An 11,709-nucleotide genomic window follows, 5' to 3' on the forward strand; every position below is an offset into this window, starting at 1 on the left:
GATTGGTGCAGGGGCTTTTGTGCTGGGTACTTTTTAAAGTTGATTTTCTTGAGGAGAACTAAAAGGGATTCATTCCTCCATCCCTGACATTTTGCAGGTAACAATTTTACATGAAAATGGCATGCATGGTATAGTTGCCTTTAGGAAAGTAACTTGCAAAATACCAGAGAGACAGGTGCAGAAGCTATGAAGTTATAAGGAAAGGGAAAACAGCTTCAGGCTTGTGTGCTGCTCAGTTGGCACTAAAAGCCACAGAAACTTAAGTGCAGAGTTGATTTAATGGGAGTGGATATGTGGCATTGGCAAAGGCAGAAGGACTTGAATGTGCAGCATTTTCCAGATAAGCAAGCATCAGTAACAGAACTAGCAAAATGCACAGAGCAGATCAAGGTGATGCATTGCTGTGATTGGAAAACACTTGTAAAATTATTCCCTCTGGTTATCATTATTTTTCATTTATTTATAATTAGGGGGGAAATCTCAACATTGTTTACAACCTACATTAAAACGTCAAATAGAACATTAAAAAAATAAAGCAGAACCTCTTACAGAAGAGGTTCAAATATAAAATATACATACTCAGTGATCTTGGGCCGGTTGGTTGGAGCATGGCGCTGATAACGCCAAGGTTGCAAGTTCGATCCCCGTCTGGGACAGCTGCATATTCCTGCATTGCAGGGCGTTAGAATAGACAATCAATCCTCGAGGTCCCTTCCAACTCCAGAATTCTATGATTGTATGAAAACAACATAATTAACAATAAAAGAGAATGTAAAATAAAAAAATTCCTTCAGTAGCACCTTAAAGACCAACTAAGTTTTTATTTTGGTATGAGCTTTCGTGTGCATGCACACTTCTTCAGATACCTGAAGAAGTGTGCATGCACACGAAAGCTCATACCAAAATAAAAACTTAGTTGGTCTTTAAGGTGCTACTGAAGGAATTTTTTTATTTTACTTCGATCCAGACCAACACGGCTACCTACCTGTAATAAAAGAGAATGCTATCTTAAAGATTTCAACATAAAACATTGTGGAGGAAGGTGAAATACAAAATACACATTTAACACAGCAAAATTAAGATGAAATGTTTTCTTAGACATTTCAATATAAAACATTACTAAAGGAGGTCAATACACATTTAAAATGGCATAATTAGCAAGAAAATGAAGTATTATCTTAAACGTAAAATGTAGCTGCTGCTGCTGCTGCTGCTGCTGCTGCTGCTGCTGCCGCCAATGGTGAGTCATTTCGGGAGGCGGCCACGGGAGCTTGGACTTGATGGTCTTAGAAAATGGTTCCAAAAGCAACTCTTAAGACCTGCCAATCACAAAAGAAGTCTCCCACCCCACCCTCTCCCTCACCTCTATAGAGTTTTCCTCATATGGCAAAGTTGGGAGGAAAGATTCCACTTTTAGTATTTTGTCTGAATATCCAAAACATTCCAAATAACTTTGGTTTCCCCAGCTTCACTTCAGGGCACTTTGGAAAGGCCCCATTCTGGTTCAGACAAGAATCTTTCCCAAAGCAGCTTCAACTCAGGATTCAGGGTTTGTCTGAATCTGATGCACGTGCAAAATGTATTAAGGCACCTGTTAGAGCGTGGGACTAACTACTGAAATGATTCCCAAGTATTTCTTGATAGAGTGAATGCCACAGAGAGCTGAATGTAAAAGTTGACAGTTCTGTGTGAGTGCCTGTCTCAGGTTTCTTGCAGATAATAGCAGAAAATCCAGCAGGGGTTTTGCAAAAAGCATCTAAGTGCTAGGATTTCACAAAAATAAAAAAGCTATGTTGTAGCCTGCAAGTTCTTATACCTAGCAATATCATTCTCACCACCATTATTTAGCACTATTATAAACTGCCTATTGTTTTCTACGTATTTTACAAAGCTTACAAAATAAGACTCTCCCTACTGCCGGGCTTACAGTCTAACAGACATTATACAAAAGGAATACAGAGTTAAGGAAGGGGGTGGAGAAGCACTGGAGCAGCTGCACCTTCTCAGCCAGTGGATGGTGCCAGGCTTTCGGGAAGGCAAGAGGTGTTAGCAGACCTCTAAGCTTGGGTGGATTAGATTAGAATAATCAGTTTCTGGAACATGGGTGTAGACAGGGGGGGCAGGAGGGGGCAGCTGCCCCCCCTAGAAGCAAAAAATTATTGTATTTTACAGACCATAACCAATACTTTGCCCCTCCAAAAACTGAAGTGGAAAGGGCTTTGCTTTAGCAAGAGCAGCTCTCCACTTGCTGGGGGCGGGAACACAGCTGTAACAAAAACACATCAAATAAATAAAGCAAAGTGGCTACCAGTACTTAAGCAGTTAAGACAATGGAGCAGAATATCCCTTCAGGCAAGGTCCACCCTATTCACCCTATTGTTATTCAGTGGGAGTTGTTAATGGGCATTCAGGGATCGCATTAACAGTTCTATTGGCGATTTAATGAGGGTGCAGAGGATTCAATTTGACTAACGTGGCCCTGCAAGGCTAAAAGGAAGTGAATAAGAAGGGGGGGGCTGTAGCTTTGATAGACACAGTGATGTTTATAAAAAGCATTGGTGTTCCAGTCTGCCCCTCCTCCTGCATCTGTATACTGTAAATCAGGGGTGGCCACCTCCCAAGAGACTCTGATCTACTCACAGAGTTAAAAACTGGGAGTGATCTACCCCCTTTTGGGGGGTTCAGGTCAAAGCTGTTGAGTTTTTTTAAGGAAGGGAAGCCCTGTTTTGGGGGGTTTAGGTCAAACTTGTTGAGCTTCTTTTAGGAGGGAGGGAGGCCCATTTTTGTTTAGGGCTTCAGGTCATAGTTCAGCTTTTTTTAGGGAGGAGGAAAAATTTGGGTGAGCTTTTTTTAGGGGTGCCAGTGATCTAGCAGTGATCTACCACAGACATCCAGTGATCTACTGGTAGATCACAATCTACCTGTTGGACGTGCCTGCTGTAAATCAAGCAGAGAGAAAGCTGCTTACAAGGCTCCTGTACAGGTGTACCGGTATCTTCCTCTTGCTGCAGAGTTCTAGCATCACAGCGTCACCCAGAGGCACCCACAAATGTGAGTTATCCCTCTCTCTATTTCTTCCTTCCTTCCCTCCCTCTTCAATTCTTAATAAAATATGGGGGGGGGCAGATAAGCCCCACATAGAAAGCCCATCAACATGGGGGGGATGACTCTTTCACATACGGTATTTACTAGTAATTGGGGGGGGGAGGCACCTAGGCCTCTAGGAGTTGGCTGCTATGCCTAGGAGTAGGACAATTCAAGAAAGCAGAATGATGCATATGCTATGGCAATATATCAATAGAATCATAGAATTGTAGTCGGAAGGGACCACAAGGGTCATCTAGTCCAACCCCCTGCAATGCAGGAATTTTTTCCTAAGGTGGGGCTTGAACCCACAACATGGTTGAAATATTATGCTGATATGCAGCAACGCCTCGGAGCCGTCGTGACTGCGGCCGTGCCTTGCCTTGCCCTCGCCCACCCTGTCACCCCCTCTTGCCTGCCCGACCCTCCCGTCCTCTCCAGCCAAGCAGGGTAGCCGCCGCCGTTGCCAGCCCCAGAAGCACAAGGTGGCCGCTGCCGCCGCTGCCGCCACCACGATGTCGCCAGGCCAGCTGGCCCTGTAGCCCCGCCCACGTTCCCACTTTGTGGCCCCGCCCCTGAATGATCATGGCTTGCCCCCCCCCCTAGTTTTGATCCTGGCTACGCCCTTGTTCTGGAATTCAAAGGTTTTATTCATGCAGGAACTATTTACAGGATGCATGGAAATAGCTGGGAAGAAATAGAAGACATGTTGTCTGGAGAGAACAGTAAACAAAATGACTCAGTTTTTAAGGGTGGAGTTAATGTAGACAGGGACCCAGGTGGCGCTGTGGTTAAACCACTGAGCCTAGGGCTTGCTGATCAGAAGGTCGGCGGTTCGAATCCCTGTGACGGGGTGAGCTCCCGTTGCTTGGTCCCAGCTCCTGCCAACCTAGCAGTTTGAAAGCACGTCAAAATGCAAGTAGATAAATAGGAACCGCTACAGCGGGAAGGTAAACGGTGTTTCCATGTGCTGCTCTGGTTTGCCAGAAGTGGCTTTGTCATGCTGGCCACATGACCTGGAAGCTATACGCCGGCTCCCTCGGCCAGTAATGCGAGATGAGCGCGCAACCCCAGAGTCGGTCACGACTAGACCTAATGGTCAGGGGTCCCTTTACCTTTACCTAATGTAGACAGCTACCAACAAATGCTGGCGAGATTGCTACCGTACACAAACAGGGCCCTCTGGTTGTTTACAGCATCACATGCATTAACAAAAAGCTTAAGAGAAGGAAATGCATTTACTTTCCTTCAACAATAGAGTGTATCCTCTGAGGAAAATCCAGTGAAGTTCCCCTTCAGTTCTGCAATCCTAGGGTTGGAACAGATTTCTGGCAAGAAAACAAATTCATTGCAACTGCTTCTTCTTTGGCCAATGGATGGAACCCAGCCAAGTCTACAAACCCTTACCATATCAGCACAAAGGTAGAGAACAAGTATAGTACCCACTATCCATTCTTAAGGAAATCAGCCCTGAGTGCTCACTGGAAGGACAGATCCTGAAGTTGAGGCTCCAATACTTTGCCCACTATATGGATAATGTTTATTGAATATTTTAAGAACCAGAATAATAATAATAATAATAATAATAATAATAATAATAATAATAATAATAATAATAATACCCCGCCCATCTGGCTGAGTTTCCCCAGCCACTCTGGGCGGCTTCCAACAGAACAGAACATTAAAATGCAATAATCTATTAAACATTAAAAGCTTCCCTAAACAGGGCTGCCTTCAGATGTCTTCTAAAAGTCTGGTAGCTGTTTTTCTCTTTGACATCTGATGGGGGGGCATTCCATAGGGCGGGAGCCACTACCAAGAAGGCCCTCTGCCTGGTTCCCTATAACTTGGCTTCTCATAGTGAGGGAACCACCAGAAGGCCCTCAACACTGGATCTCAGTTTCCGGGCAGAACGATGGGGGTGGAGACGCTCCTTCAGGTATACTGGACCGAGGCTGTTTAGGGCTTTAAAGGTCAGCACCAACACTTTGAGTTGTGCTCGGAAACGTACTGGGAGCCAATGTAGGTCTTTCAAAACCGGTGTTATGTGGTCTCGGTGTTTTTTTTCTGACAAGCATTCTGGATTAGTTGTAGTTTCCGGGTCACCTTCAAAGGTAGCCCCACATAGAGCGCATTGCAGTAGTCCAAGCGAGAGATAACTACAGTATGCACCACTCTGGCGAGACAGTCCGTGGGCAGATAGAGTCTCAGCCTGTGTACCAGATGGAGCTGATAGACAGCTGCCCTGGACACAGAATTGACCTGCACCTCCATGGACAGCTGGGAGTCCAAAATGACTCACAGGCTGCGCACCTGGCCCTTCAGGGGCACAGTTACCCCATTTAGGATCAGGGAGTCCTCCACACCTGCCCGCTTCCTGTCCCCCACAAACAGTACTTCTGTCTTGTCAGGATTCAACCTCAATTAATATAAATAAATACATAGCTTAGGAGGTCTTGAGTAAATCTAGCAGAGTTGAAATAGAGTTTTTAATAGATAATAAACTGAATGATTAAAAAGATGTGGATTACACAGAGTAGTAGAAAAGCAAAGGAACCAGGATAAGGGTGGAAGGGAAGTCATATGGTATATGTATACATGTTGTATTTGGTATGAAGTTGTAAGTGGGACTGGGAAAGGGGAGAGAGGGGGAAGGCGATAAGTATGCTCCCTGTTCCTGATTTTGAAAATGCAAATGAAATAATAAATGGGGGGAAATGTAATACAATGCGATATTTAGGTATATAAATAATGCTATTATTCCAACGAGTACACTTATAATTATTAAGTCATTATAATTTTTACAAGTGCGTTCCAAGTGTCATCATATTTATCCATACACTTTTATAACTCCCCCTGCTACCTTCTTCTGAATTGTAGGGAGATGCCCAGGCAGTGGGACATCTCTGCAGCATGCTGAGGAGACGTAACCTTCTCACTACACTTCTGATTGCTTTGCCATGGGGTCTTCTTCTTACATTGTGGCATCAGTACCCAACTACCCGCTACCTCAGCCTTCTGAGAAGTAAGTGCACCAGGCGCAGCCTTACAAAGAGCTTCTGTGACTTTCCCCCCATAGCAATTACAGGGGGAGGGGAATTAAAATAAGAATGTGAATGTGGTGAAGGTCTCGGTGGCACTGCAGTGGGTGTTTTATGATTTATTCTCTCTGTTCGACTTGCCTTAGAGGAAACAGATGAAAACGTGACGGCCAAATCTCTCTTCAATAATAGCACATCGCTCGCAAGGGAGGATGGACTCTCATCATGTGCTCGGCTACCAGCTGTTGGGGCAGCTCCAAAAATAATCCGGAGCTATGTGTACTCCAGGCCTCCCCCATGGTCAGAGGCTCTGCCTGCCATCTTTGTGATCACCCCGACCTACAGCCGGCCAGTGCAGAAGGCTGAGCTGACCCGTCTGGCCAATACTTTCCTCCACGTGCAGAACCTCCACTGGCTGGTGGTGGAAGACTCTCCAAGAAGGACCAACCTAGTATCCAATCTGCTGGAGAAGACAGGGATCAATTTTACACACCTGAACATTGAGACTCCTAAGAGTCTGAAGAACCCTTCCTGGCTCCCATCTCACAAACCGAGGGGCACGTTGCAGAGGAATCTTGGACTGCATTGGTTGAGGGAGAATTTTGGCACCACACCGCCACCAGAGGGTGTGGTCTACTTTGCTGATGACGACAACACCTATAGCCTAGAGCTCTTTGAAGAGGTATGAGACTCGAGTTTAGGGTGGTTTCATCTTTGGGGTCCATTATTCAGGCACATTGGTTGAGTGCATTGCCCTGTCCATAGTGGACAGCATTATTTGGGTGGATAGGAAGAGATGCCAAGCCGATGGCAAATGAGAGGTGCTGCAGCTCAGTGGTAGAGCACTTGTTTTTAATCCCAAAGGTCCCAGATTGGATCCCCTGCATGCCTTTAAAAAAAAAAGAGGCCTGTATGAAATCCTCAAGAGCTTCAGCCAGTCATTGTAAACAACAGTTAGCTAGCTCTTGACAAAGTACCTCACCAAGGACTCCAGGTTATGCTTAGCAGTCATGGAATAGGAAGTGAGGTCCTCTTGTGGATCGGTAAGCAGAGAGTAGGAATACTGTAAATGGTCAATTCTCCCAATGGATGGATGTAGGAAGTGGAGGACTGCCCCCAAAGATCAGTAATGGGCCTTGTGCTTTTTAACTTGTTCATAAATGATCAAGATAAGGTAATCCAGTTTGCTGCTGACACTAAACTGTTCAGGGTCATTAAAACAAGAAAAGGATTTTCTACAATAAAACAAATGGACCTCACCAAACTGAGGTATTGCTAATGAGTGGCAATAGAATATTATGAAACAAATCTACCGTGCATCTGAATTTGGAATACTATGTACAATGGATCTGGTCACCTCACCTCAAAAAGGATATTGTAGAGTTGGAAAAGGTTTAGGAAACGGCAACCAGAATGATCAAGGGGATGGAGAAACTCTCCTGTGTGGAAAGGTTGATGTACTTGGGGCTTTTTAGTTTAGAGAACAGGCAACAGGATAGAAGTACCCTGAAGGGTAGCTCAGTCAGTAGAGCATGAGACTCTTAATTTCAGGGCCGTGGGTTCAAGTCTCACGTTGGGCAAAAGATTCCTGGACTCTACAAATCTGTGATGCTGTGTAGTGTATAAGGTTGTGTATGTTATGGAGAAACTGGTTAGAGAATAAAATTTTCCCCCTCCCTTATAACACTAGACCTCATGGTCATCCAGTGAAGGTTGGGAGAAAAAAGAAAATAATTATTCACACAGTTCAGCTATGGAACTTGCTCCTACAGTAATGGTTACCAACTACCCTTTTTAAAGAGGATTAGGCAAACTAATGTATGACCAGGCTTTCAGTGGCTACTCGCCACGATGGTTAGCTCCACAGTCAGAGGTAGCAATGCTTTTGAATACCAGTTGCTGGAAACCTTAGCAGAGGAGAGTGGCCTTGCGCTCAGGTCCTACGTACAGACATCTCATGGACACCTGGTTGGCCACTATGAGAGCAAGATGGGCCACTGACCTCTTTCACCTTATGTTCATCCTCCTCCTCATTTTATTTGTATGCTGCCTTTCCATAGTTAAAACCATGTTCAAGGCAGCTTACAACACGAAAAGATTTACATAATTCCAAACATACAAAGGCCTAAAAATAAAACGCATCAGAAAGTACACAGCCAAATTTAAACGATTTCCACATAAATCATATTAAGATCTAAAAATAAAGGTGCAAGAATTAGTACCAATAAAAGCAAGCAGCTGCAGTCCTTGAACACAATGGGAAATAAGCATGAAGTGTTGGCTGCAATCCTAGCCCCAGTTACTTGGGAGCATACCCTCATGGGATTTATTTCTGAGTAGACGTGGTTAGGATTGTGCTGTTAGTGCCACCGTTTTTTACAACACTGTTGCTGTGCCCATTAACCTGCCGGGCTTTTCAGAAGGTGGGTGCATAAGAAGGGAAGTCGGAGGAATCAAAGGGGAACACTTGAGGAATTCTCAAGAGGAACAGCCATCACAATTTTGTTTTCTTTCTGACAAGCAGATGCGCTACACAAAGAGGGTGTCCGTCTGGCCAGTTGCCTTTGCCGGGGGCCTCAGATACGAGTCCCCAAAGGTGAGCCCGGCAGGCAAAGTGGTGGGCTGGAAGGCCGTGTTCGACCCTAACCGGCCCTTTGCCATCGACATGGCTGGCTTTGCCATCAGCCTCAGGTTGATCCTGGAGAAGCCTCAGGCCACTTTCAAGCTGGACGGAGTGAAAGAAGGTTACCAAGAAACTAGCCTGCTGAAGGATCTTGTCACGATGGATGGACTGGAGCCCAGAGCTGCCAACTGCACAAAGGTTAGCATGGCGGGGGGAAATTGCGCAACAGCCTCCCCACCCCCGCCAGCCATTTCCACTATGGAAGGTGCCTCTCTTAGGAGATTAGGCCAGCCAAAGGTGGATTCTGGGGAGCGGGTCCAGTTCTGTTGCATTGGACACAGAGCTTCTGGGGTATCGCAGATGGTGCCGTAACTATGACATCCAACAGAAGGGGGAGAGGACCAGATTTTAGGGTCACACAGGGGTGCCACTGAAATTTGAGACACCAAGGTCTGCCACTGGGTAGGCACCCACTGCCGAGTGTTTCCGGCATGTTTTAGCATCTTACTGCAATGAACCTTAAAGTTTTACTGATATTTTATGAAGTGTCTTGTGGCTCAACATTCTGTGGCTACAGAGCATGCTTAGTCTTCATTTGGGGTGTTCCCAAACACTGGGGTTCCACCAAGCCCTCTGATCCCCCCCCCCTTGTGCAAATATGGGGTTGTTTGGGTTACAAAGGGATCAGTGCTCATGGAATTGTTCGTTAGTTTGTTTCATAAAATTTATATCCTGCTTGATTCTAAAAAACAAACAAAACCCACCTCAAAGCAGTTTATAGAAAGATAAGCAATAAAATAAAATTACAATTTGAGTACACGGTTAAAAAACTAAAACAGATTAAAATTACCTCAACTCAAATGAATCCCACATTAGCAGGAGTGATTGTTATTTAATTGGTTTTTGGTTTTTTTGTGATATCCTGTTTCATCTTTTAAAAGGGAAGGTTATTGCTTTGTTTGGTTTTTTGTTTTAATTATTTACTTGGTGTTTTTATCTTATATTTTATTCTGTGAACTGCCCTGAGATCTTGTGACAAAGGGCGGAATATACATCTAATTCATTAATTCATTACTAGAAAGAGCAGTATCAACATGCCCTTCCAACAAGGCTTGCAGTTCCTATTGATGTATACATGTTCCAGAGATTCTTGACATCCTAATAAGGTGCACATTCTCTCCGTAGGTCTTGGTCTGGCACACGAGGACAGAAAGGCCAACACTGGTTAATGAAGGCAAACGCGGATTCACAGATCCAAGGGTGGAGGTGTAATCAGGAAATCACCTTCTTCTGTAAGTATTTGCATGCATGGGCATAGCCAAAGCGGGGGGGGGGCAGGGAAGTTCAACTGCCCCACCCTCAATCAATAAAACTACCTAGCTAACTGAGGTTCTGCCCCCTCCCTCCCAACAAAAATCCTGGCTACGCCCATGTTTGCGTGTGCTGTACTTCATTGTGAGCTTGTGAATAGCTCTTCTGAAAAACTTTCATGTTGGATGCAGAACCTGAAAACATTAAGATATTTCAGTCATCCTAACTATCTTTGATGTGCTATCTACGGCCACATTCACACCATAAATTTAAAGCACACCATAAATTCAAAGAATTCTGGGAGCTGTAGTCTGTTAAGGGTGCTGAGAGTTTTTAGGAGACCCCTGTATTCCCCTCACACAACTCCAGTTCCCAGAGTTCCCTGTGAAGAGGGATTGACTGTTAAACCACTCTGGGAATTTTAGCCCTGGGAGGGAAACAGAGGTCTCCTAACAAAATCTACAACTGTTTGGAGGAAGTTTACAGTGGCATCGTGGTGCTTTGCATGTATGGCATTAATGTGTCCTGAGCTACTGGAACTCAGGGCCTTTGCAGATGCCATAATGATTTGTGCTCCTGATGATATTCGGGCAATGCTACAGGATCCTACTTCCATGCCCTCTAGCTTCTGCAGAAACCCTGTAATTTTTTAAAAAAACTGAAAATGTTGCTGGGTTTTTGTTTTGCTTTTTGTTTGTTTGTTTTTCGTCTCGTCATTGTTGTTCTGTAGCACAAGAGTGCCCTTCCAAGTGGTAGTGTTGGAGAAGCATCGCAGAACAGTTAATGAAGCAGAATGGCGTGCAGGTGATCCAGTACAAATGCAGCATTAATGTACCATTTTGGGGACAATAACATATTCTCATTGACATACACCGGAGGGGGGGGGGACCCAAATTTCTCAATCTTGAGTGGCCCTGACTCAGCCCATGATAGGAACAACCTCTGGTACAGATTCTTATAAAGTGTTTGGCTGTGTAAATAAGAGTCAGGGCAGCCTCCAGGGCATAGGCAATGATTAATTTAGTCTTGCAAAGGTTTTCCTTTAGCTATGTATGTCATGTAACCACAGTTCATGCCGCAAGGGACCTCCTTGAAATGAATTCTACATCACAGCATTAGGCTGAGCCGGTGGAATGGACTTGGAGGGCAACAGTGGGGAAGGCTTGATTTCCTTTAATAGTTAAACTTGCCCAAAGGCAAGAATCTGAAACCACCTATATGCAGCAGTGCAGCATAAATACTTCTTTGTTCTCCAACATATTAGCTGCTTTGTGGTTTTTAGTGTGTTTTTTTTTTCAAAAAAAGGAGAAGAGACGATTTGTTGAGAAAATCCTAGTTTAGCTATCTTTGCGAACTGAAACGATAAAGCCCTCTTGGCCTGGACACGGCCAAGTTTGTTACCCTCGGGCAGTGCCATCATAGCCTGGCAGAGGTCAGGGACTACAAATCTGATCCTGGCTTCACAGAAAGGACATATTGTAAAGTCTTTGGAGCAGCGTAACAAAGTGAGGGGAATTAGTATCTGCTGACGACTCCGAAACACGGCTTTTCAGGGACTGAGGCTTCTGTTCCGGTTAATTCCAACAGGATTTATGTCAGAGTTTCTGAAAGACGGTGCCCTAATTCTCCGTGCATATAAAAATGGGTTGT

At 44.7% G+C, this 11,709-nt stretch overlaps 1 protein-coding gene across 1 annotated transcript; it reads left to right on the forward strand.

Moving 5' to 3' along the window:
* The first annotated feature begins 5,808 nt into the window (after window positions 1–5,808).
* LOC118085568 (galactosylgalactosylxylosylprotein 3-beta-glucuronosyltransferase 1-like) lies at window positions 5,809–10,033 on the forward strand. The gene is made up of 4 exons (XM_035116379.2): window positions 5,809–6,109; window positions 6,272–6,807; window positions 8,650–8,946; window positions 9,934–10,033. Exons 1-4 carry the CDS (start codon window positions 5,998–6,000, stop codon window positions 10,018–10,020), a joined length of 1,032 nt encoding a protein of 343 aa, XP_034972270.1. The 5' UTR covers window positions 5,809–5,997; the 3' UTR covers window positions 10,021–10,033.
* Window positions 10,034–11,709: the final 1,676 nt, after the last annotated feature.

Source organism: Zootoca vivipara, chromosome 4 (assembly GCF_963506605.1).
Source record: "Zootoca vivipara chromosome 4, rZooViv1.1, whole genome shotgun sequence".
NCBI lineage: Eukaryota > Metazoa > Chordata > Lepidosauria > Squamata > Lacertidae > Zootoca > Zootoca vivipara.

Bases quoted from the DNA above. Each gene is read 5' to 3' on its own strand.
- LOC118085568 (XM_035116379.2), top strand. From the start codon at position 5,998: ATGCTGAGGAGACGTAACCTTCTCACTACACTTCTGATTGCTTTGCCA. The intron at 6,110-6,271 runs GTAAGTGCACCA...GACTTGCCTTAG, and splicing joins CTACCTCAGCCTTCTGAGAA to AGGAAACAGATGAAAACGTG. The intron at 8,947-9,933 runs GTTAGCATGGCG...TTCTCTCCGTAG, and splicing joins GAGCTGCCAACTGCACAAAG to GTCTTGGTCTGGCACACGAG.